At 42.8% G+C, this 27595-nt stretch overlaps 2 protein-coding genes across 2 annotated transcripts in view; both read left to right on the top strand.

Annotated features, from left to right (window-relative positions):
- Positions 1–9367: 9367 nt before the first annotated feature.
- The window catches only part of LOC147617145 (uncharacterized), a 39330-nt gene continuing 21102 nt past the window's right edge, over positions 9368–27595 (top strand). The window contains exon 1 of the mRNA XM_086776734.1: positions 9368–11685. Within this exon, the coding sequence (XP_086632860.1) occupies positions 9549–11685 (2137 nt within the window). The 5' untranslated portion in view covers positions 9368–9548. The remainder of the gene's footprint in view (positions 11686–27595) is intronic.
- Positions 21822–23208, top strand: LOC147617147 (uncharacterized). The gene is made up of 3 exons (XM_086776278.1): positions 21822–22199; positions 22303–22618; positions 22732–23208. The coding sequence occupies exons 1-3, from the start codon at positions 21904–21906 to the stop codon at positions 23206–23208; spliced, it is 1089 nt and encodes a 362-aa protein (XP_086632404.1). The 5' UTR covers positions 21822–21903.

Here is a 27595-nt window from a genome sequence, read left to right as displayed (position 1 = left end):
TGTGTGTGTGTTTTTAAATATTCTCTCTCTCTCTCTCTCTCTCTCTCTCTCTATATATATATATATATATATATATATTTACATATATTTTCACACACACACACACACACACATATACATACATATATATATGTATATTATACAAACACACACACACACATGAACGTGTGTATGCATACGCAAATGTATATGTGTGTGTGTGAATTTTTTTATGAGGGCATTTTTGTGTCTATGTGTGTGAGAGTGTGTTCATGTACACGTGCAAATGTGTGTGCGCATGTGTATCTATGTATACATGTGTGCCTATCGATGTGTGTGCACATGTATTTGTGTATGTCAGTGTGTGTATGCATGTATATATATGTAAGTTCATATGCATGTATGTGTATGTGCAAGGTTGAGTAAGTGTGTGCGTGTAAGTGTGCATATTTGTGTATATGCACGTGCGTGCGAGTGTGTGTGTGTGTTTTGTGTGCATGTGTGTGTATGGTGCATTGTGTGCATGCACATGCATGTGTTTATGTTGGCATACATATAGATCTACATATATACATACCTATAAATATATATATAAATATGTGTGTGTGTGTGTGTGTGCTCTCTCTCACACATGTGCACATAATATAATATTATATGTGTGTGTATGTGTATGCACACATGAGCAAATGAGCAAATGAGAAACTCTTATATGTGTGTGTGTGTGTAATATAATATATGTGTGTGTGTGTGTGTGTGTATGTATATATATATATATATATATATATATATATATATATATGCATTTATATGTGTGTGTGAGTGTGAGTAGTGCTTATATATACTAGTGGGCAACCCGTGCTTTGCACGTCTTTTTAAGACTCCAGCTTTGTGAAACTCTTCCTTAAGATATACTATTGTCGTGACATGTCTCCCCACGGGCAAGAAGCATTATGCATTTTCAAGGAAGCATTTTCCATGTAGGGACAGGCAAAAGAAATATGTGTAAAATCAAGCTAGGCACATCGAGTTACACACACACGTATAAAGATGTATGTATGTACGTATGTACATGTATGTATGTATGTATGTACATGTACGTATATGTACGTGTACGTGAAATCCATTGAAACCATACATGCCACAACTGGAAGATGTGTAAGTATGTGCGCACCTATGAATGCATGTGTGCATGTCACATACACACATGTAAATATGTGTGTGTATGCGTACGCACCCATAATATCCATAGGTATTGGTCACACTCATACATATATGTATACATCGTCCTCAACTTGCCAACCTTATATATAAACACATCATGATTGCCATATATATCCATATAGAAGCTTCTAAAGCACCAAATTCGGTATATAAATATACATCTAGCATTACAAACCCATAAAATGATGACAATCTTAACACACCTGAACACGGCCTCAAAACAATCTTCAGACAACTAGATTATCTCTCCTTGGTAGCCTATACCCCGTGCCTCCATCTGGCAAAATGTATGCCATAAAAAAATATTAGCATTGAAAATATAACTCTCGTTTAAAAAAAGTTGGATAAGGATAAAAGCTTACAAAACTCATTTGGTGGATCATTATTTGAGGCGAACGATGTTTGAACAGGCTTGTAAACAGCAAATTGAAAAATTATATATTGTCCAGTGGCTATGCACCGAAAATCTAACTTATCAGGCCTTTCATAATCCACAAACATTACACGTACATGAAATTGATCTGCAACCTTCCGCCAATCATAGATTGTAAATTCCTAGGAGCCCAAAGCTCTCGCTGTAACTATCTCGACCATACAAACCTAACAATAATCTGGGTTCTAAAAAGGAAAGATATTCCATGTTACAAAAAGAATGTTTCAATAAAAATATAAATTAATCAAACAAAACACAAAAGCTACATAAAAAGGAAGTTTTTATATATACCGTAAAACACTAGAGCTCTCTAATAGTTTGATAATTAGAGATGTTGTTGCTTGGCCTTCCCAAAATGGAGAGTCTACAATTCAGCCATGAATATTAAATAGATCTTGGAGAACAATAATACCTATATTATAGCAAACGTCTAAAACATTTACCTTCAATATCTTGTCCATCACCATAAACGAATGAAAATGATCTCCTTGCCACATCCATCCTAACCAATATACCCCTGATATCAAATATAACACACTCTCTCTTTCTCTCTCTCTATATATATTTATATCTATACACACACACACACATATGACTGTGTGTGTGTGTGTGTGTGTGTGTGCGCGCTCAGTAGCTTGGGCCAAGCAACGAATAATATAATGGCAATATATATAAAAGCAATCCAAAAGCAAACAAAGACTGCACTTGCACATCTTCAGAAACATTCTCCATTCAAATGCTTACTTCATTGCACAAAGATATGTATAAATGTAGTCTCTAACATTTGCAAGCTGCCATTTACATTTAAATTCTTTGGCATGCCATTTGTAAAACCTCCTTGTAGAAAACATTGGTTGTGAAGACTTCATTTGGACCTCTTGTGCCACTTTCATATTCCACAATATGCTTTACACACACTTTCACGGATGATCTAACACGTGACATAGCAACGTACAATTGTCCATGTGTGAATACTTGTGTGGCCAGATAAAGTCCCAATACACTCAATGTTTGTCTTTGGGACTTATTTATTGACATACCAAAAGCTAACCTGACAGGAAATTACCTCCTTCTCATGTCAAAAGGCAATTGAAGCTAGGCACAAATGTTATCCTGGGAATAAAGACTCCGTCTCCAATGTTCGTACCTGTAATGATTTCTGCTTCTATCACCTTTGAGTTAAATTGCTTGCATATCAATCTGGTACCATTACAAAGTCCCAGTCCTCCTCAAGGGTCCAAATTGCGGAGTAGAAAGATAGGGGAATTAATCTTTAGAAGTAAGCGGTGAGGAGGGTAACCACCACCTAAGTTCAAACTATTCAAGTACTCAATTGGATACAGTATTGCATCATTCTTGCAAGAAACAATAGAATCTACACTGAGGTATTCTCTTTCAAGACCAGGCAATGAACTCAAGGCTAGTTCATTGATTTCATCAACCTCTAAATTTTTTTGGCAAGAATAGCACGGTCTTTGAAGAAGCATGCATAATCCTCAACTCTTTGAAGATCTTTGCATACCCATTCTACCAAACTCAAAACAGAGTTGCCATGGATCAACATTTGCGATGGAATTGCTACTCTACCTTCGTTGTTTGGCTGACCTATAGTGCCATCCCCAATTTGTAATGTCCATTTGACAAATTCATGTTCTATACCACTATAAGCACTCTGTCTAACTCGCATGTTTTGGGTGAGCTCTAAAATACTCACATATCTCCAAATATGTGACCGGCATAACGTTGCATCAACAATGTTCTCGCACGATCCCTTTGGCACAACCGGTAAGATTTGCCTAAAGTCACCACCAAAGAGCATAACTTTTTCACCAAACACTGTATCACTTTGCATAATGTCCTTCAATGTCCTGTCCAATGCTTCATATGCGTACCTATGCATCATTGGAGCCTCGTCCCAAATGATTAACCTTGCAAGCTTCAACACCTTGGTGAATGGGCTATTAGCTTTGATTCCACATGTGCTAGAAGCATTGAGTGCCAATGGGATTTTGAAACATGAGTGAGTTGTACGACCATTTGAGAGTAACAATGCGGCTATTCCAGACGATGCACATGCCAAGGCAACGTGTTTCTCTTCACGCAATCGAGATAGCAAGGCATTGCAAAGATAATTTTTTCCTGATCCACCTAGTCCATCAAGGAAAAAAACACCACCCTGGTTCAAAGAAATGGCTCTAAGGATAGTATCAAATGCTCTTGATTGACAACTATTAAGACTCCTTTCCATGGAAACAGACAAATCAGCCTGCTGAACAGAATCAAATGTCATCTCTTCCATTAGCAAACCATTGTTGACAGTGGCAACACTTGATCTATCTGGAGTAGACAACCCTTCAAAATCAGCTAACCGCTTTCCATACTGGTGTAAGAGATCTTGCATGTGCAACAAAGCCCGATTCTTTGCTAAAGAATGACAAACACCAACATCGACATACCCTCTCTGCTGTAATGTATGGAAAAAATCTTCTGAAAGTTCGGCGAAGAATTTGTCCCAAAGCTGCCCAGGGTATATAGACTCACAAAAAACCATTATAATGACAAACAATTGACGCAGCTAAAATCCTGTATTTTGAAATGTCTCTATGCCCCACATGAAAATCATCTCCTTGACCCGGCATGATAGCTGCTACCTCACTTCCTGTAGGGACCAAGTATTGCGTGAGGTTGATCGAGCTTCAGTGTGATGACCATTCTCAAATCTGCATGTGGACTTGACAACAACATTTCTCTCATTGAACGAAGTGCACGGGCGTATGGATTATGTACATACATCATTGTTTGCAACCTTTCAACAATGTTGTGATTTAAAGAGGGCATCCCATGAAGTATATTCTCTAATTCATGCTCTGTATCATACACACATAAAGCTGAGCAAATAGAGGAGCCGCATCTCAGGTTTCATCAGATATGACAGAACCAACACGATGATAGGTGGTACCATGGATTCGAAAATTGAATACTCCTCCTCTCCTAGTGAACTGACTATCCAAGTGAGCACCCAGTGAAACGAATGCCAAGGCATTATTATAAGAGCGTATATTCTTTCTGTATTTCTTACTTGCATTATCATTACCACACAACAGCTCCACCAATGCAGGAGGTGGATTTTTCAATGGCAGTAAAGAGACCTTCCCACTTCCACAACAGTGTTTGCCCACAGATTTTCCAAGCTTTCTTGACACCTCACACTTCCAAATTATTGCACCACAAAAATGACACTTGTAAGAAAGGGCTCCTAATGAGTGAAGAGTACAATCTCAAGAATATGCCACCATAGTTACTGGGTGCTTGACATTCCGAGCCAAAGAAAACACCCGCCTTATAGAGTGACATTGAGATTTAATATCTTTCACATCACCAACAACAAACATTATAGAATGAAAATTATCATCCATAGGTAGCTCATTTAAATCAAATGAGAAAGGGCCTCGCGCTAAATCTCTATGTGTCTGAGCAATGTGATGTTCATTGATAGGTTCTTGAAAAACCGTAGTATTGAGAATTGTTCTATTTCTTGAATCCAAGTGGATGCCGCCGTGGGGTTCACTATGCTCCTCATTTTTAACCCTTCCAAATGTTTTAATTCTAGCTATGTTAAAGTAATCCGTAAAACTAGCACCATTTTGGTTTCGAATGCAAGTCCTTGTCTGTGACCGTTTACGGTGGCGAGTCATGTGTGTTGCATCCAAAATTCAAAACCGACCAACTTGGTTCGAACTCAAGTATGTACAGCTCCAATCCATCTTCAATCTCCTTCGAAACACAAAATTACGAATACTATTTTTCTTAACTTTAAACAACATAATACTTGAGATAGATAAAGAGAGAGACAATGACATAGATAGACGGTGAGATATACATACATACATAGATAGACGGTGAGATATACATACATACATACATACATACATACATACATACATACATACATACATACATATATATATATATATATATATATATATATATATATATAGAGAGAGAGAGAGAGAGAGAGAGAGAGAGAGAGAGAGAGAGAGAGAGAGAGAGAGAGGCAGAGTTGAAACATGTTGAGAGATGGAAGAGAGAAGTATTAAATTTGAAAAAATGAAAATTTCATATATATCACTCCCAAAATGAAGAGCCAAATCTAAAAGTTGGAACACAATTTGACCCTTAATCAAAAAACATCATCCCTCTCAAAAAAACTCTAAGCAACTACCCTGGCTTCTAAAACATGGCACATCTTTTTCATAATTACATTGAGTCGATTAACAGATATCTTTAGACTCAATACCTCCACACCTAATGCACACACTTGATCTTTTAGAGAATCTATGTGTTCTTTACATTGCCCATTACATCCACGTAGACATTCCCTAATTTGAACATGCATGTTCTCCATGAAAGAAATCATGTCTAGTTGGTTTGCCTCCATATGTGATCACTACTATCATGGATGCGATGGAGATGATGAGTAAACTCATCTCTCAACGTATCTCCCCTTTGGCGCCACTTCCACGAATCTCATCCCCCCAAAGGGCATCTAAGTACTCCTTGCAAAAGCAACCGAATTTTTCTCAGTGCAGTCGCATGTATCTACAATAGTTTGTAGACATGGAGACCTTGTTTGTCCAGATGGAGACCTTGTTTGTCCAGATGGAGACCTTGACCAAGCAAGGCGCTTTAGTAGCTCGAACATTCATCAACTCAGGCGGCGTAGTAAAGCTACTTCTTCGTTGCTCTCTCTCTCTCTCTCTCTCTCTCTCTCTCTCTCTAGGTAATCCTCACTCTGCATCTCTAACACAAAAATTGAGAGAGATAGTGACAGCATCAAAAGAACTAACCTCAAGTTGAAGAGAGAATTATACTCGAAAGCACCAACTAGCCTGTAAAAGGATCTAAGACTATATAAATATATCGAGGATTAATATCATCCCACCCATCAAAGCCAATAACTTCCCATTTTGGGCTACAATGATATCCAAAAAAGCCCAATTGTGGCATCTCCTCAAAGAACAATTATCATAGGTCAACTTCAAGATATTTAATGACATGTATCTGTAACATAATCAAGCTATATATTAATAACATGTATCTGTAACATAATCAAGCTATATATTAATAACAATTTGTTATTATCATAGGTCAACTTCAAGATATTTAATGACATGTATCTGTAACATAATCAAGCTATATATTAATAACAATCATGATCTTTTTTATACTTAGAGATAGTAAGAAAGAATAAAAAATACTTATACAATCTACCACCAATGGTTACCAAATAATAACACAAGCATATTTATTTTCGAAGAAGCTTATGCTTTGGGACACATTGAATACTTATCGTGTTTGATCTTTATCACCATGGACATTATAGTCTATTTCATAACGATCAATCAAATCCCAGGCTTTCTTGAATAATCATGAGCACAATATTTTTATCTAATTTATCTGAATCTAATCGTATAGTAATTTGAAAAACATCGTTCCAATTAACAACATAAACCGGCCATGGCCTAGACCAACTTGGAACATGGAAATAACGACGCTCAAACACGGCAACCAAATTCACCCTTTCCTCAAAGGAAAGAGTGCTTCTCATGTGCTAAAAAAAAATGCTAGTCACCTCTTCCATCTGTCAATCATACATACAATTATATAAGTAAGTAGAAGCATGAATACTATATATGTCGATGTGTGTCAAATATACTAATGTGCGAATACATTGTGTGTGTACATGGATGTTTGGACCTATATGTGTGTACATGTGTGTTTAATTAAAGACACATAAGTACACACCCTTTTTCTTGCTGTGTGAGAGTGTTTGAGAGTTCCTCTAACTAATCCACTCTCCCAAGGTGTAAGTGCAACTTGGATTCTTATAAACCTACTATACAAAACATATGGCACAATGCACTCTACAAAGATAACCCACAAAAATCCTCCCAACGAACAAAAAACTTAAGACACGCAAAAAAAACCCTACCTTTCTTTTACTCACACACATACACACACACACACACAACAACAACAACAACAACAACCACCACACACACACACACACAAACACACACAAATAAATAACACACAAACACAAACACACACACAAATAAATAACACACACATACATATATTATACACACACAAGATAACTATATATATATATAATTACTACACACACACACATATAAAAGATAAATATAATTACATAGATATAACATATATATATGAGTGTATATATACATATATATACACATATATGTATATGTATATGTATATACATACATACAAATGTACATAAATACATACATACATACATACATACATACATACATAGATATATATATATATATATATATATATATATATATATATATATATATATATATACATAAATATATATCAACACATACACATAAAAGATAAATATAATGCAAGATTTAGAGAAGAAGACAATGGACCTTTGCTAAGATGATGCATGAAAAGGATAATAATGTGTTTATTGATACACATGATGAACATTATCACCATGAGTAGGAGGAGGATATGGTTGACATAGAGTTGGTTTAGTTATTAGTTTTTTTTTATATATACACATACATATCCTTACCCCTGGTTGCCTACTCTCATGTGTATGTACACATGTGCACGTGAACATTGTGTTCAAAAACCCTCAAACTATTCACAAAGCTAAATCATTTATAACACACGCAAACCCACAAAATACAGACACACACACACACACACACACACACACACTCTCTCTCTCTCTCTTTCTCTCTTTCCCTCTCTCTCTCTCTCTCACACACACACACACACACACACTATTTCTCAAACCCTCAAACGACACACACATACACACACACACACTATTCACTAACTTTTAAAATTAATAAAACTATTCAAAATACACACTCTCTCTCTCTCTCTCTCTCTCTCTCTCACACACACACACACACACACACACACACACACACACATACAAACACACATACACACACACGTCGTTTCAAAATTTTAAAAATTTATTTTTTTATTTTATAAAATACATAAATATATATATGATTATTACACACACGAAAGCAGACCGAGGAGGGGAGGTCGTAAGGAGGACGTCTGCAGATGAAGATGAAGGAGCACCGCTCGAATTGAAGGATGTGGCTATGCATTCCCTGCAACCTACCACATTGAAGGGAGGCGGCTCTGCATGGAGCGGTGGCGGACCTGCAACCTGCAACCTGCGAGAGAGATAGAAACCTTTGCATGAAGGCGGCACGATGCAGTGTGGCCTCAAAAGATTTCGACACGTGGGGCGGGGGGCTATAAGCCATGTAATATATTAGTAGAAGATAATATAGAGATGAGAAACTGATTCAATGAGCAAGTGACAACTAATTGTGAGCCCCAATCCATCTAGGCTTGTGGAACGTTCTTTTTAAAAAGTTTAAAAATGTGAAACTTTCCTATATATATATATATACACGGATATATTATATGAGACTCATTCAATGTGCAAATGACTCATTAAAAAAATAAAATTCCTCTCTCTTTTATGTGAAGGTGTTGTCAAGTGGGGCTCTCATTTGCTTGCCACATGGAAAGTTACAAATAAGTGATGGGGGTAATTTCTAATCAGCCAAACTTAAAAAAAAAAAATTCCAGTTTTGTTACCTAAATAAAATCCATATTATTGGAATGGACAAATTTCATGGGGGACCAAGTCAACGTAGTGGACTGACAGTCTGAGTCAGGACGCAGTCTCGTCAAAACCCTAGAGAGAAACAGGGAGGGGCAGTTAACTTTATGTCGGAAACATTAACCCCCTCGGCCCCCCTTCTTTGCCTTCTCTCTCTTCTGACTCTCTGAGTGTTTCGCCAGCGGCCCGTAGGTCTTCACGAAAGAGAGAGCCATGCCTACCAAGAACGATGTTAAAGGGAGGGAGGGGCAGAGGAAGAAAGGAAGGAAAACCTCAAGAGTATTAGGGAAAAGAGAGCAGATGGAATGCGAGGGAAGCGAAAGGCGCAGACACCTCGATCCCAGCCGAGATTCCTTTAGAAGGCTGGAAGCGGCGAAGAGCGAGATGCGGGAGCGGTGGGAAGCGATGGGCAGAAGCAGAAGTCAGCTCCTGAATCACCGGCAAGAGAGGCTGAGGCAGAGGGCTGCCTTTGAAGTCAAAATGCCCAGCTCTGCATGTGGTGAGCCAGATGTTCTCTTGAGTTGTGTTAAAGAAAATCTCGACTTCTTGGTGACACATCTGATCGACGCAACAGCTTGTCCTCCCCATCGTCATCATCATGATCAGGTTAGTGACACCCACTTCCAACCCTTGCTTGAGGAGCTGCTTCGGCTGCACTGCAGATCCCGCGACATGCTTGCAGATTTTTCTGGCTTCTACTGCATCAGGCTTGTCCTGGATGAGCAGTCGCCGCTTGCCACCCAGTTCATGGACTTCTTCTGCGACTTGCAATGGCTTGTGATATGGCTCATACCACAAATAGAGCTCTTCATCAATGGTGCAAGCGACATCTGCATGCCATCAGCCCACATCCACATGGCATCAACCCATATCCACAAAAGATCAACCAAGGTCCACATGGCATTAATTGAGAGGTCCAATGCTCTCGTGGCATCTCTGAAGCCTGTTGTGCATACATGCATCGCTCTTCACTGTCTCTACAAACTTTCTCGTGAGTCTTCTAAGCACCTACCAGCATGCAAGTTCCAGCGAGCAGTAGTAAAGAAACCTCGCATGTTCTCCCAGGATGAGTACCACTGCCTCTCAAGATCTTTTGGAGCTTTAGAAGCTTGGAATCTAGACTCCTACAAAGATACTAAAGTGGTGCTAGATGAGGAACCCCTGGGAGAAGGGGGCTTTGCTTCTGTGTGCAAAGGGCATTTTGTCAGGACTGCAAGTGGGCAGATAATTGGTGATCCGGTCGCTGTGAAGCTGCTTTTGCGGGAAAGCTCTGAGTCAGAGTCAGAGTATAGCTCATCAATCTTCACAAATAGTGGAAATGACAGCAGTTCATCATCCACGGAGCACATGCAAGGATATTCAAACTTTAGGGATTATTTGTTGGGCATTTCTGAACATGGGACTGGGAAGTGCCTACATTTGGAGACTCCTCATGTTTCAGAGCTTCGAAAGCTAGCTTCTCTTCAACACCCCAACATTGTGCTAGTCAAGGGTTACATAACTCGGCGCGAGCTGAGGAATGGAAAGATTGCAGAAAGTGGCATTGTGATGGAGCTAATGGATGGGAGTTTGGACAGAATTGTGCATCAAGTGCAAGAAGACGGTGTGGCTGCGTTCAGTGAGCTGGAGATGGTAGACTTGATGCTAGAGATTGCAAGAGCAGTGAGGTTCATGCATGAATGTGGAGTCACCCATCGAGACTTGAAGCCGGCCAATGTCTTGCTGCGATGCTCACCTGGACTGGGGTGTTTGGAGGTAAAGGTAGGAGATCTTGGACTGACAAAGCATATGTCTAGCTCAAACAATTCGCATATTGTGGAGCATACCACACTTGTAGGTACCACAGGCTACATGGCACCAGAGCTGCGAGGATTAGATTGCAAAGCAGCGTACACAGACAAGGTGGATGTTTATAGCTATGGAATCACATGCCTTGACATCATGACTGGCATTCCTGATGGGAGAATCAGGACTGGTAAATACAAGGAATTGTATACTGCAGTTGCCAATGGGGAGTGGAAGAATTGGGTGAAAGCCGAGAGGCCAGATTGTCCAAAATACCTGGTCAATGTCATAGAGTGCTGCTTGCAAGCAACCCCTCCTTGCAGACCCACCTTTGCTGAGATCTGCTTTGCCCTCCAACAAATCAAACGATGCCTGCTGCTGGTTTGGAAAATGCCGGATCGTGTGGTATGGCCGGGTGCCAATGAACTTGGCCTGACCGTGATAGAAAAAGACATGAAAGGGTCATCAGAAGAAGGTGATCTGCGCAATGAATTGGCGAGTTCTGGGGAGCTGAGTGTCATAAAAGGGTTAGCTTTGGGCAAAGTGGTATGCCATGCTTTAGCAGGTAACTAGCCTTCTCCTCCACTGTTTCTCATAATTGGCCTTCCATGGACATGTTTTTATAGGGTTCTCCAAATATTTTGAAAGAACTTGTGATGATGGCTGTGTGTGTGTGTGTGTGTGTGTGTATTGAGAGATTCCAGGCTCAAGCCGTATGTCCAGTGCTTCAAAGTTGTATGGATCATGTGGCTATGATGTTAGAAGACTCTTGTGTGTGTGTGTGTGTGTGTGTGTGTGTGTGTGTGTGTGTGTATTGAGAGGTTCCAGGCTCAAGCTGCATGTCCAGTGCTTCAGAGCTGTCACATGGATCATGTGGTTATGATGTTAGAAGAGTCTTCTCTCTCTCTCTCTCTCTCTCTCTCTCACACACACACACACACACACACACACACGCGCGCGCGCGCACACAGTGATCATGGTAGCTTCTCACTCACCTTGGTAGTTGTCACATGTGTGGAACCTAAGCAACTGAATAGGAACCTTCATGCAAACCTTGGTCCAAATTTGGGGGAAAAAAGTCATTAATTTTATTAATCATGATTACTTTTACTAATCCAAAACGTTTTTGCTCTTTCCCTCTTCTTGTTTGATCTTTGGAGTGCATTTGGGCTTCAATCTTTGGCTATAGCCTTGCCATACTTTAGGGCTTTGATTCGGTAGGGAATAAGCTACAGGAGGAACTATCCAATGATGATTTCCATGGTGATTTTCGTGGAGTGAGGCTGCGTTTTTCTGTGCCCATTTTCCTCCATTTGGTGGAGTTTGAGGCTCACATTGGAGCTTGCTTTAGCTTTGGAATGGCCTAAGCAAGCATAAGTCCCTTAATCATCTTTGTAATAGGAGGATTTTCGTGTGATTTTTGCTGTGAGGCCAACAGTGCGCTGCGTGCATCTGCACTCTTGTGGGAGAGCTATAAGCCATGATTAATGCTTAGCAAAGCATCTAATCAATGGCAACCAAGCTCTTAAGCAAAACTTAACAAGCTATGATGGCAATTTTGAGCGATTACATGGCTGTGAGAGCCCGTGGATTGGACACGTTTTTTTTGGAAGAAATTGATTTCAATATCACATGCTTGGCTACTATTTCTTCACCAATTGCATCTCCATGAGTTTCATCATGAGAAAATGGTGATGAAGATGATCAAAATATGCCTATTGGTACCAAAAGATCACTTAAGTAAAATCTGCAGATCCACAAAACCCTAATTAAGTAAAATCACATTAGGGATGGAGTTTAGATGATTATATAGGCTCTTAGTACTCCCTTACACCTTCCCAACAAGCCTTCAACCTCTTCGTTTAGACACCATTTGGATCCCTAAGTTGCCATTTTTTACCAGAGGTCAAAACTTGGGTCCAATCAGAAACAACAAATTATTTGGGACAAATTACATCATAAGATGGTTGCACATCATTAGGACTTTCCAACAATCCATAGTACACCCGAATCTGACGTCGTTTGGATGCTCAAATGTAGGTGGTTGACTTTGACAAGAAAAAGTCAAAACAGAGTATATCTGCACTTTGACTTTGATCAAACCCTCTTAGGCATAGTTAGTACTCATCATCACAAGATCACACACCAAATTTCATCCAAATCCGGTGAGTTTTGAGTATTCTATAGTCTAATTTCTATTCTTAGCATTGTTGTACAAACCCTAAAACAGAGAATATTAGGGCTATCCAAAAATTTTCTGTTCTTGCATATTTGAATACTACGCCACAAGAGCTATCCATAGAGTCCTAGATTACCAATTTTCGACACCATTTAAGTCTTCTACTAGCCATTTTTCATTTTCAGCCATTATGTCAAGGGGGCCTCCATCTAAGCAAGCGATGGGACTTCAAGAGATAAGGGAAGACAAGGAAATGGTGAATGAGGAGCATGTAGAGGTGATTGGTGAAGAGGATATGAATTTACAAGGCGATAACAACAATGCAAGTATGACACATAGGATATATCATGTGCAAATTGGGCAAATGTGGCCAATGCATTGAATCAATTGTTGGTGTTGGACTCACACACTCACACACACAAACCTAAAGTCTTGCTTTGTACCTGTCAATAGTACCATCAGACTTTCTTTTGACTTTACCCACTTTGTTCCAATGACATGCTTGCCTTTAGGCAATTCCACAAGATCCCATGTATTGTTCTTCATGATAGAAGAAATTTCAGCTTGCATAGCTTGCAACCAATGCTCATTCTCATGTGCTTCTTCATAAGAAGAAGGCTCTTCTGAATCAAAGAGACCACCCATTGCTAAAGCAGACTCCCCACGATGTATATTCAAAGCGTGGCTGGAACTAGCCCTTGTTCTACCTGTGAGTGGAGCTGCAAGTTTGCTTTCTTGCAAAGTTTTCAGCAACCATCTTGGCACTGACTTGGCTATGTCTATGGCTGTTTGCTCTTCCCTGACAAGATCTTCCACTTCTTCCATAGAAGGGGGCTGAATGGTTGGCTGTTCCACATGTTCTACATGAGGATTTTCTTGTGTAGGGGATGGCTGATCTGAATCCCCCCTAATTGCAATGGGTAAAAGTCCATCAAACATGTCATGTATGCCTGGATCATTGCTTTTATACAAGCCGTACATGGGCTGTTCTGAATTTTCAGCAAATACCACATCTCTACTGACAAAAATCCTTCGTGTAGTTGGATTATAAAGACGGTATCCTTTGCTCTCATTGCGGTAGCCCACAAAAATGCATTTAATTGCTTTGTCATCTAGCTTTGTTTGGAGTTGTTCTGGCACATGTGCATATGCCAAACACCCAAATGTACGCATATAATCCACTGTTGGCTTTCGGCTATACCAAGCCTCAAATGGTGTTATGGTTTTCAAAGCTTTTGTTGGACACTTGTTCAATACATGAGTTGCACACATTATAGCTTCCATCCAAAATTTGTGAGGCAACTTTTGTGCTTTCACCATGCATCTTGCCATCTCCATGAGAGATCTATTTTTCCTTTCAGCTACACCATTCTGCTGCGGCGTATAAGGCACAATACATTGGTGTTTGATGCCCTTTTGAAGCATATAATCCATGAATGCATTTGACATGTATTCTCCACCTCTATCTGAGCGGAGTGTTTGGACTTTACATCCACACATATTTTCAGCCATTGCTACAAAGTGTCGAAAGCATGTAAACACATCTGCTTTCGCTTTCAAGGGGTAAGCCCAAGCAAACCTGGAGTAGTCATCAATGAATGTGACGAAGTAAAGATGTCCCCCTATGGATGGTGTCCGCATTGGACCACATACATCACTATGCATGAGCTGTAATTTACTTTCAGCTCTAACAGCTCCATCTTTGTGGAATGGTTTTCGTTGCATCTTTCCCAAAATACACCCCTCACATACATGTCTTGGTGGAGACTCAAGAGGCGGCATATTATCAACCATATGATGCTTCTGCAAAAGCATCAAACTCCGAAAATTTACATGCCCAAAACGACCATGCCATAGCTCTGCATCATGCATAGCAGGAGTGTGGGCAGCCACTGTATTTGCATCATAAGTACGCTTGTCATAGCTGTCCAGCTTATACAAGCCTTTGTATCATGTTCCAGAAGTGACTATTTCATAACCCTTTGATGGGTCTTTTACCAAACACTTCCCATCTTCAAATTCAACCTTTAAACCTTGGTCGTTTATGGCTGAGACGGAGAGCAGATTTTCTTTATGCCTGGAACATACAATACATTTTTCATACATATATTGGCACCATTGGCTGCAATAAGTATGACATTGCCAATTCCCTTTACTGGATATGTGGTATGATCTGCACATGATACAGTGTGGCCATTTGAAGCATAAGCCAAGTGCTGAAATATATCTTTGCATGAAGTGATGTGGCTCGAAGCACCACTATCAAAATATCATGATGCATTCTGTCTGTCAGATGCAATGCAAGACATATCAGTGTCTGAAGCACTTGGTGTACCACTAGTGCATGTGACCAAAAAAGTGTACTCTTCTTGGATTACATTAGCTGATTGCTGTGCTTTGTCATCAGAAGAGTCTGCTACTGCATTGCCTGCTTCTTTCCTTTTCTCTTTTGCAATCCGCTTCCTACATTCACTGATGTAGTGTCCAGGCCATAGTTGTTTCTCGTACCGGTACGAATGGGTTCGTACCGTACGGTTGGTACGGTACGATATCGTACGGTACGAGTTTTTTTTTTCCCAAAATTTTTTTCCCTTGAAAAAAAAAATCCAAATGCTTAAAAAAAATATAGAAACCCTGCTTAATGAAGATCCCAAATGCTCGCAATACTTCGTAACTTTCGTGTCCACTCAGTATTCCATATGGGGTTGTTGAGAGACCTAAAAAATCTGGCAAGGTAGACTGGTAGTGTACACTTGATTGGTAGGATGAGAGAATCTTGCTACGTCACTTGGAGATCCCTGGTATAGGTAGGCTAGACAATTAGATTCTCAAGTTATGTACGAGGGAGAAGATTTGGACATGGCCATTTTGATCTAGAGAGGAGTCCCTAAACTTATCACCCTAGATGCACTGCTCGTATTTGTGCAAGGATGGTCCCTTAGTCATAAACGCTACACTGGGAGACCTTTGGTATTGCATTATCCATCCAGGTTCTTTTTTGGAGACAATCGGGAGATCCAACTGGGAGAGACACATATCCATGTTCTGGTTCCTCAAGCACTGTAGACTCCTCTCCTCCCAACCTTCCCTCACATTTAAGCTTGAAGCTCCATAGGTTGTAAGTGTAAAAAATAAAAACCGTATTTTATCGTACGGTATCTGAAAATTTCATATCGTACCAAAAATTTCCGTACGGTATCATATCGTACAGTATCGTATTTTCGTACCGTGACAACCATGGTCCTGGCTTATGGCAGTAGTGACATTTACCCTTCTTTTTGGGCTTGTTTGCATCCCCTTTGTCAGACTTTTCACCACCAGAAGAGGGCTGTCCATGACCAGCCTTGCTAGACTGTTGTCCCCCATGCTTAAAGCTCTTTGCTTTACCCTTATCCTTGGCTGTAAGTGCCTTGTCTCCACCATGGTTGCTCGATAAGTTTGCTCTTGTTTGCTCTTCCTGCAAGAGTAAACCCACCAGCTCTTCAAAAGTGATGGGATCACCACCTCCTCTCATTGAGAGGTTGAGAGAGGTGTGAAAGCCCAAGTAGGAAGGTGGTAAAGAATGAAGAGTGTTGGTGACCATCTGTCTGTCTGGGATAACCTCATCAATGTTGAGCAATTGTTCCTGCAAATCTTTCACTTTGGTGAGATGATCTGCCATTGAGTCACCCTCATCCATAGAAAGAAGATCCAATTGCCTCTTCAAGTAGGCAACTCTTGCCTCGTTGCGTACCTGATACATTGCTTCCAATGTGTCCCATGCAAGCTTCGATGTCTTGCAAGAACGAATGTGCGGAATAATAGTCCTTTTCACTGAAAGGGCTATCAATGACATGGCCTGTGCATCTCTAGAGTCCCATCTCTTCTGCTCTTGTGTGGGAGCAGGTTCTACATCAGGAGCTCTTTGAGCACCTCCCCTTTGAGGCGTGGCTGGCTGTATGGTAAGTGGGCGTGTGTCATCACCACACACGATGCCCCAAAGCCCTTTGGCTACCAGCAAATTACGGATCATGAAACTCCAGAGAGAGTAGTTAGATCCATCCAACTTGTCCTCCTGGGTGAGCACACCAAATACATCTGTAGCATTCTGTGCCATGTCAACAAAATATACCTGCAAGCAAACCAAGCACCAATGTGCATTGCCAGGCAACCAAATGTCTATGCCTGCAAACCAGAGCAAGTGTAAACCTGCACCAAATTGTCCAATTACACAAAATGTGTATACATACGCGACAAATCACAGCTGTAATGCCCAATTACATGCTCCAATCAGAAAATCCCTAATTTTTATGCACTCCAATCGCTTCAATGTGCATCTAATTGGCCAATTTTCACAGAAGCCCCAAATTTCTGCAAATGAAAGAGGTTCAATTTGTTGATTTTGACCTCAATTTTGAAAACCCCCAAATTGCAAGCAAAGCAACATGCCCAATTTTTTTTCAATTTGTCCTGAAATTGAGAAATCCCCCAAATCGCATGAACCCTTTACCACATGCACTGTAGTGTCTGCAAAATTGTATGTGACATGCACAGTAGTGTCTGCAAAATTGTATCTGACCTGCACTGAAATGGCTGCAAAATTTGTATTTGTGTTTGAACAAAAATGTGTACAGAGAATACCTTTAGGCAAGGGCAGCACGTGTGAAGCAGGTGCTAGGCGGGGAGCAGACAGGCGTGTATGTTGAGGGGCTTGTAGCCAAGCGCAGGCGTGAAGATGGAGCGAGAGGGAGCGCAGGGTCGACGGAGGTGGCTGGAGCGCAGGGTCGACGGGCCAACGCGGCAGAGCAAACGGTCCAGGTGGAGGCGGTAGGCGCGGAACGTGCTTGAGTTGTCGGCCCGGGCACGTGCGGAGCTCGGAGCAGCAAAGTCGACGGCGGCTCTGGGCGGCCGGAACGCAACGTCGACGATAGCTCTAGGCGGCCGGTGCGAAAACTGTCGACGGCCAGAATGGAGAACTGACGGGTGGAGGCGTTTCTGGCAGCACTGTCGCCGCCGGCTGGAGAGGGAGGTGCCGCCCGTGGGCTGAGCGGTGGCGGTGGGCTCCCCACTAGCGCTGCCGGTTTCTGGTGGCCGGAACCGTCGGCGACGAAACTGTCGGACGGAAGCGCCAGCGACGGAAATTCGCAGGGCGACAGAGTTCTGCAGGTTTTCTGCAGCTCTTCAAGGGGCAGATTCCAGGGCCAGCTCCCTGCTCTGATACCAATTGTTGGTGTTGGACTCACACACTCACACACACAAACCTGCACATTAGGGTTAGGTGCACGGTAGAGAAGCTCACACACAGAAATGAGAGAGAGAAAGAGAGAGCCAAAAGTGTGGTATCCACAAAATGCAAGTCAACCCTTGCATGTGTGCCACATCCATATAATATAGAAGTACAAAATATTATATGTAGAGTGTCCTTTCACACTTGATATCCCAAGGGGAAAAACCACATGGGAAAAAGTGCCCTTGGTTAAGCCCTGTTCACACATAGCACTACCATAAGTGAGCATATGCCTACATCAATCGGGAGGAGCAAATGCACAAGCATTGCCTGTTATGACAAATGACGTCACAAATGATAATGATGATGATGATGATGATAAGCATGATGGAAACCATGATGCAACCATTTGTGGAAAGCATGATGCAAGAGATTAGGGACATTCGTGTGACATAAAGAGCATGGATGAAGATAAGGGTGGAGCATTGTAACGCGCGGAAGCTCTGGGTAGTCTTCTTTCAGCCCTTAACACTCTTGGAAACCATCTGATGCAAAAACGCACCATCTGATGCAAAAACGCAGGTAGAGAGAGAGTAGAGAGAGAGAGTGAGAAGTGCTGGAATTTCAGTATATACTATGGTACAAAAAGGTACATATCTTTGCAGCCATGGGCTGCCTTCATAAAAAGGTTGCTAACCCTAAATTCTGTCCCCTATGGGACCCCTAGTGACTCACACCCCTAGTGGGAGTGAATGAATACAACATAGAGCAAAGGTGCCTTTATATAGGCCTTGGAGCATGTGGGGAACTGGCCGACTGCTGGTCGGCCAGTTATTAATTCATAAAATCAATTTAATGCTGCCGACTGTGTCTTCTGGATGCGCCTGCTGCCAGCACCTTCTGTCCTGCAGCCGACAGCCCTTTGGTACTGCTGATGTCATCCTCCATGCAGCCGACAGCCCTTCTGATCCATGCTTTGCTCCAAGTCCTACTCCATGTCCATCTTCTACTGGTTCATAGTCTTTATCTGCTTGCCCCTTCTGGATTTAGTCTTGAGAAAGTCCATGGCATTGCTGATGCACATGACATCCCCCTCTGCTAAACTTGATGACGGGAATCCAACCTGCTCTTGGATGATTGTCATCATCCCAATCCTGTCCCGAAGTCCCTCTGTCATCATCCATCCCTGGCAAACCTTTTTTCTCTGAAAATCCGTTCTGTTCTCCAAACCACTCTGTCTCTGATGAAGATCTATGCATCTGGTCTTCCTCTAGTCCACAATCCATTCCTGCCCTGGCTCTGAACACCGTCTTGGTCTTCGTTCCTGGAACTGAGTCTGGCACTCTCACATCACCCTTGGAGGATTAACCTCCCTTGGGACCGTTCCCTTAGAACCTATCTCTCACGGAACTGCCATCCCCATCTGGCACTGTGGAACACCACCAACAAACCTCCTGGGAGTTCTTCCCGATCTGTGTTCTTGCCTTGGGCTTCGAATCTGTGTACTTTCCTGTACCTTGGACCTGTACACCATCATATGGGACTGAATCAGTGTTTAGCTTGGCTGAGCCTGATGCTCTGATACCAATGTAACGCGCGGAAGCTCTGGGTAGTCTTCTTTCAGCCCTAAACACTCTTGGAAACCATCTGATGCAAAAACACACCATCTGATGCAAAAACGCAGGTAGAGAGAGAATAGAGAGAGAGAGTGAGAAGTGCTGGAATTTCAGTATATACTATGGTACAAAAAGGTACATATCTTTGCAGCCATGGGCTGCCTTCATAAAAAGGTTGCTAACCCTAAATTCTGTCCCCTATGGGACCCCTAGTGACTCACACCCCTAGTGGGAGTGAATGAATACAACATAGAGCAAAGGTGCCTTTATATAGGCCTTGGAGCATGTGGGGAACTGGCCGACTGCTGGTCGGCCAGTTATTAATTCATAAAATCAATTTAATGCTGCCAACTGTGTCTTCTGGATGCGCCTGCTGCCAGCACCTTCTGTCCTGCAGCCGACAGCCCTTTGGTACTGCTGATGTCATCCTCCATGCAGCCGACAGCCCTTCTGATCCATGCTTTGCTCCAAGTCCTACTCCATGTCCATCTTCTACTGGTTCATAGTCTTTATCTGCTTGCCCCTTCTGGATTTAGTCTTGAGAAAGTCCATGGCATTGCTGATGCACATGACAAGCATCTCAACATGTTCATCAAGCTCATGTTAAAGACAAAGAGAATCATCACCCTCATTCTACTTATGGTGCTATGTGCAACTTGATGTCTCTATACACACCCAATGAAGTCAAAGGCAAGGGTCATGCATTTCCAAACCCAAGGAATACTCATCGAGGCGGTGCTTCAAGACCTCATGCCGAGGAAGATTTTGATGATGAGCATGGAGATGTTGTCACATGTGATGTACTTGATGGCATACATGGGATTTCAGATACATGTCACACATGTACACCATCACATGATGATGATGAGAATGTTGATGATGTTATGGATACATGCATGGCAGATGCTATTGGTTCACATGATGTAGATGAATGTAGTGATGCTTTATTGGATACGGATGCTATGCATGATGATGATGCATCATATACACCGGTTCGTGATATCATATGTATCTATGAGGATGATAGCCATGCACATATGTAGTTGACATGTGGTGATCGGTGATTGTGTATGATATGGATGCCATCCATGTGGATCATGGTGATCATGTGGATTTCATGGATCATGTGGATCACGAGGACATGAGGGCACACGACATTCAATTGATGATGTCACATGTGACATTGATGTGGACGATGTTGTCAGTGTGCCTATTGATATTTCTTGTGTTAATGGGGATGTGCTAGATGCCCATGAGCATGTCATGGATGATGTGGGCCGTGAGGAGCACATGGTAGAGATGCTTACTCTTGATGTGACAGGATTCTCTTCCATGGATCCCACACATTTGGGTATGAGGGTCGCCCTGCCCGAGCTCACCTAGAAGCTCAAAATGGTTGTTGCATGATGTGTGCATGAGCGATGCATGTGTGTGTGATGTTCGTGGTGATGTTGCACATGTGTAGGTGTTATGCATGAGCATGGGAATGACTTTCATGTGGATGTGGATATGCATCACATGGATGTGGATACGCATGAGGATCATGGGGTTTCTACATGTGACGTCACTCAAGATGATTATGTCCCCTGGGATAGTTTGAGTCATACCTATGCGAACTGATGTGATGATGTACATGCCTATGAGGATGCATTTGACATAGGCCTTGTACATGAGGATGAGGATTACACACATGGTGGAGACACATGCATTATTGGTCATGGTGACATTAGGCATCTTGATGATGATGAGTTGCTCAAGCCCTTAAAGACCAGGTTTGCGTACATGTTCATTGTGATTGAGAGGCTAGTGAGAGTCCAGCAAGGGCTACTCCGCACAGTTGTGTCACGAGAGTGGATGGCATGGGAGGATCGAGAGCAGCCCAAGGCAGTGGCATTTGTGCGTGCTATGATGCGAGAGAGTTGGTGGGATGATGTCAAAGCACTTGTGAAGGCCACTCAGCCTCTTTACAGTGTCCTTCGCATCACAGACATGGAGGGCAGCACTCTTGGTCTCCTTTACGAGTTCATGGACCGTATTGGAGAAGCCCTGAATCGGTGCACCGTTCTATCAGCAGAGAGGTATGTAATATGCAATATGCATGTCTTTCCAGTTTTGTACTTGTCGGGTTTATTTGGCTTTGGTTGTTGGTGAATCGTTATTCGTGACTTGGTCTATGAATAGGGTCCAGGACATCAGGGAGGTTTGGAACCGTAGATGGAATTGGTTTCATAGACCAATCCATTCGGTTGCCCATATACTGCATCCTCTATGGCGTAATGAGGAGCAGTTCAACAACGAGGAGTTGGAAGAAGGGTGGCAACAGTACATCCAGAGGTGGACAGGAGGTGATATTAATCTCTTGAGAAAATTGGAGGATGAGCTCTTGGTATATCGCAATGGGAGCCGTGTGTTTGGAAGACCCACCGCACTACTAAGAGAGACACAGCTACAGCCAGTCTCATGGTGGGAGAAATATGGGATTGGTACTCCATTACTGGTAAGTGTTTAGTATTCAAATGTTACATCAATAATAGCCATGAATCATGATGCAATGGGAGGTTAGTGCTTTATCATGACTACTTACAAAGTTTTATGCCCTTTCTATGACAGAAACGCCTTGCATTGCGAGTCCTCTCACAAGATTGCAGCTCTGGGCCTTGTGAGAGGAACTGGAGCACATGGGCTCTCTTCCACACAAAGAAGAGGAACAAATTGAGCAGTGCTCAATTAGAACGGTTGGTTTATTGTCATTGCAACCTCCGTCTAATTGAGCAACAAGGCAATCCAATCGAGCCGCGCCAAGTGAATGTCGACAAGATTGACATAGAGTTGGTGAAGGATGTACCGGATATTCCTCAGGAGGAGCGTGACATCTATGCTATGCTTTACGAGGAGTTGATGGCACCAGCTCGTATCACACGAGTGCATGCATCTAGAGATGGAGCTTCTACGAGTGCTACGGCTACAGAACCTGAGATTTATGGAGCTGAGGCAGAGTCTTTTTCCGGCACAGAGTCAGAGACATCAGAGGATGGAGATGACCATGAGGAGTCGTCGTCGTCTCCGTCTGAGGAGGATGACTCCTGATTCTATTTTCTACTTTATTTTGTACTATGTACTGTGTGTCACATGTGACACGGATTGTGTTTGACTATTTACTATTGACTCTTGAGCTTACTTATGATGAGCATTTACCATTGAGACTCTGTGTCATGTGATTTGTCTATTTAGTATTATCTATGATTGTTGATTCATGAATCATGATTGAAACCTGCAGGCTGCAGCCTGCAACCTTTGAAGTTAAAGTTTGGCATTTGAACTTTGTAGTTTGTACATATTCAACATACACCATGGCTCATTTCTTTCTTGCATTGTTTTTATCTAGGATTGAAGTTTGAAACTTTGAGTTTGAAGTTTGAACATGGATGACTGCCTTGGCATATTTGGCATTTGCTATCCCATGGGCCATGGGCCCATTATGCATAGATGATAACACATACTTATTACTAAATCCTGATACATCATACAAGCATGCATATATTCAACATATTATCATTTTATCAATGCTATCAATGATCCCATATATTCTGGCATATAAATATCATATATGGTATTGATTTTTCACATGCCAAGATGGGAAAGTTTGAAACGCGTTTCAGACTTCTGGGAAAGGTTTGAAACGTTTCCAAAACGTTTCAAACGCGTTTTTTGAAACGTGTCGCTACTATGTCTTAGAGGAAGGGGAGTATGTCATGTGCATAGTGTGCATCTACTGTGTGCTACACGCACGCAAGACTAGCTTCGAGGTTTGGGGAAGCTTGGAACTAGGCAGGCTGAATGGCGAGCTGAGTTAGGGATAGACTAACGGGCGGGCATCCAAGTATGGACGGGCGGGCACCCAAGTGTGGACGCCCGATGATCGGCCAAGAGCCTATAAAAGCGTGGCCAAGGTTAGTCATTAGCCATATAGAGTCTCGCGAGATTTGTGAGAGCTCTATGGTCTTGGAGCCTGGATCTAGTGCAAACGTGCACATGCTTTATGCGGCCGAGGCCGGCAGCAATCTCGAGGCCCGCGAGGGTAGCTTCATGGCGGTATGGGACGTCGCGAGGAGGAGATTGGTCGGTACGTCAACCTAGTTAGCTCAGCTCGTGGCTCGGTGGAGATAGCCAAGACTTTGGGCTTGCCCACGGCTGTCATGGTTGGGAGGTGAGTCAGGCTTGCATCCCCTTCTTGTTTGTTTGTTTGTTTGCAGTTTTCGAGTCTCGAACCAGGAGCGTTCTACGAGGAGATCTTTGGGGATTTGACAGTGGTATCAAAGCGTGCCTCATGAACGAGCAAGTCGGTAGGTAGAGAAGATGAGGTCGAAGAAAGGTATGTGTTCAAGAAGCTTGTTGTTTTGTTATACATGCTGCTGTTTTTTCAAAAAGTATGTGTTTTTCCGTCAAAGACACCCAGGATGATGGAGATGGTGGTCTAGAAAGGGTTGATTGCTTTGCAAGAAGAAGGCTGAAGTTGCTTGTGAAATCGCATGGAACAAGTCGGGTGAGAACCAAGAAAAAAAAAAGCACGATGTTTTTTGGTTGAACGCGAGAGACAGAGAGCGATGAGGGATTCGTTGCTGGCTTCGTCGACGGGTGCTATTGGTTGGTTCATGGGAGGTTGGTGGCGCTGAGAACACGTGGGCTAGGCCTACGTAGGCAAGCGCCCAGGCCTAGGCGGGCCAACGCTCAAGCCTATGCAGGCCGGCGTCGAGGCCCACGTAGGCAGGCGCCCCGGCCAGGCCCATGTAGGCGGCCAGGCCTCCGTTGGCAGGCAACGGCTGGTGCACACAGCCGTGGACCCCAAGCATAGGCGGTGCCGGCAACATGAGCATGATGGCGACGACGCTAATTCCGAAGGGACAAAAAAAAAACCAAACAAAACAGCAAAAGCATGCGCCCAGCCCGATTCGGCACTTTTGTTTTTTTTGCGTTTTTATTAAACTTTTTTTTTACAAAAGTTTAAGAGTCCCTAAGGTTCAACGTGTTTTTTTTCTTTTTTTTAAAAGAAAACAGAACTTTTATATATATATATATATGTATGTATGTATGTATATATATATATATATATATATATATATATATATATATATATATATATATATGTATATATATATATATATATATATTATAGAAAGAAAAACACAAAAGCAAAAGCTCAAGCAGCTTTTGGGGCAGGCTATATAAACCCCTTAAGTGGGCTTCTTGCCACACATCTCTCAAGTTTACAAGCTCTCAAGCTCTCAAGTTCACTCGCATTTTTTTGTGCAAGACCGAATTTTCTCTCCGCTCGCCCTCTTCAAGATGTCGACCCAAGAATTGGAGTTGGGCCCTTGTTGAACGCGAAGGCTTGCCGGCTATACGGAAGATACCGATGCCGATCTTTTTGACGATTATGTGTCAAAATCAGATTTCCAAGAGTTCAAAGTAGCTCTCGAAGCTTCTTCGTTGTAACGTCAGGCACAAATCGCAGCCCAGATGTCACGTGCATCGCGCACTTGGATGCCTCCTAGACATTTCTGTACAGAAGGTGGAGGACCTGGGATGGTGAACTGGTCCCATGTGAGCCCAGTCCGGGACGAGTCAGCCAGGGATCCATCTCAGTCGTCCGAGGTCAGGTGTGCATTGTCCTGCACATGAGTGCGAGGTCAGGTGTGCATTGTCCTGCACATGAAACAGTGCCAGTCCGCGCTGTGAGTCCCCCTCTAGAATGATGTCAGTGGTTCTGTGTATTTGGTATGGTACCGGATGCGAGATCACTGAGTAGATTATGTTTAGGACAAGGGGCCAGCCCATAGGGCTACCCCGGAGGTTAGTATGGGCATGGGAATGGTGTGAAACCATCCCCATGAGGGCCAGGAAGGCCTAGGCTGGATCCACCAGCCATGGAAGGGCTGTGGGACAGCCCTAGGGCAAAGATAAGGCTATTTTGAGGAGCATACAGCCTTTAAGTGGCTGTAGGGCATGTATGGGGCAGCCCATACAGGCTGCCTAGCTTTGGGATTGTGGGCAAAAGATGTGCCCAGCCCTTAAGAAGCAGGCGCCTGATGACCAGCCAGCCAGGAAGTGATGCGCAGGATTTATGGGGATTTTTCCAGCATTTAATGAGATTTTTCAGCATTAAAAGCTGAATATCCAGTCGTGGGACATATCTGATGCTGGCCGACTGCCCCTGAAGGGTAGTATAAATAGAAGAGAGCCATAATCCCATCATTCATCTGAGTTTTCACCAAGTGCTCAAGCCAATCAAGGGCCAGTCAAGCCAAGGAGATTGCCAAGCAAAGGGGTGGACTTCTGAAGGTCAAGGGCAGGGATTTTCCCAGCCAAGAAAAGGTCAAGTTTTCTGTATTTGTTTTCAGATTTACATCATTCTAATAAAGCAAATACACCATCCGTGGTGGGGGCCCTACAGAGGGTAATTGGGACCCAATACTGTGTCCTCTCCATCTCCCCCTTCTCTCTCTATTTTCTGCACATCTCCTTTCAGTTTGTGCGTTGGTTCCGTCGCGAAAAGAGTGCTGATTTCTGAGTTTTGAAGTACCGATCCTTCTCCGAAGCTTCCGCATATTACAGTGGTATCAGAGCCTACGTCAAGGACAAAGATTCAGCAAAGAAAACCAGAAAATGTTTCTCGTTCGTGTGGTTTGTTTTTTAGACGCCGGTGGACTACCCCTTTCGGAGTGACTCCTGTCCCTTGAAGGATGGTTGGTTTTTAGCCTCCGGAAGCCTTCGGAAGTCTCCCACACAGATAGTGGATGGTTAGATTGCGTTCCGGAAAGGAATTGCATTTTCCCGCTATGGCGAACTTTGGCGACGAGAGAGAACTAGAACCATGGGACCAGAGTGCGCACCAGGCAGCCTAGCTAGGGCACCCGGCTTGAGTGTCACAGACGTGTTCCAGCAGATGATGCGAGCAATCGCAGACCAGACAGCCAAGTTGGATGAGCAGAAGGCGCAGATCTTGGCTCTGGAGGAGCGTTTTCGCTCTCCAGCGTCGCGTTTTCCATCTCCTCCTTCCTCCTTCCGGATCCCAGATACCAGATCCTCGTCACAGGGACCCTCTCGCGGGGTCACAGCTGCAGCCAAGCTCCTTGCTTGAGTTGCATATGCGTGCATTGGAGATCCGACAAAGAGAAGACGACGCCATGCGACGCGTGGAACACGAGCGTTACCTCAGAGCCTTGGATGCCAGATTGACACCGGCGGCGTCCTCGAATCATTTTCTCGAGAAAATGAATTTTAGTAAGTATAATGGTAAACTCGATCCCACAACTCTTTATTCATGGTTACATCAATTTCAAGCTTACTTTGCCGCAGTGAGGAAACAGATATTGACAAAGTGATCTTAGCTAGTTGGTACTTGGAAGGTGAGGCCATTCCTTGGTGGACTCAGTGGGCTCATGCCCACACCAGAGTAGGTATGGCAGCTTATGTG

The sequence above is a fragment of the Cibotium barometz genome, chromosome 37 (assembly GCF_041138505.1).
Source record: "Cibotium barometz isolate CiBa-2024 chromosome 37, ASM4113850v1, whole genome shotgun sequence".
Classification (NCBI taxonomy): Eukaryota; Viridiplantae; Streptophyta; class Polypodiopsida; order Cyatheales; family Cibotiaceae; genus Cibotium; species Cibotium barometz.
Note: the sequence above shows the minus strand (reverse complement) of the source record. Positions and strands in the feature narration are given on the sequence as shown.

What these genes read in the sequence shown, in the direction of transcription:
- LOC147617147 (XM_086776278.1), top strand. Translation starts at nt 21,904, where the DNA reads ATGTTCATTGTGATTGAGAGGCTAGTGAGAGTCCAGCAAGGGCTACTC. An exon ending in ACCGTTCTATCAGCAGAGAG is followed by an intron (nt 22,200 to 22,302) that starts GTATGTAATATG and finishes GTCTATGAATAG; the next exon opens with GGTCCAGGACATCAGGGAGG. An exon ending in GGATTGGTACTCCATTACTG is followed by an intron (nt 22,619 to 22,731) that starts GTAAGTGTTTAG and finishes TTTCTATGACAG; the next exon opens with AAACGCCTTGCATTGCGAGT.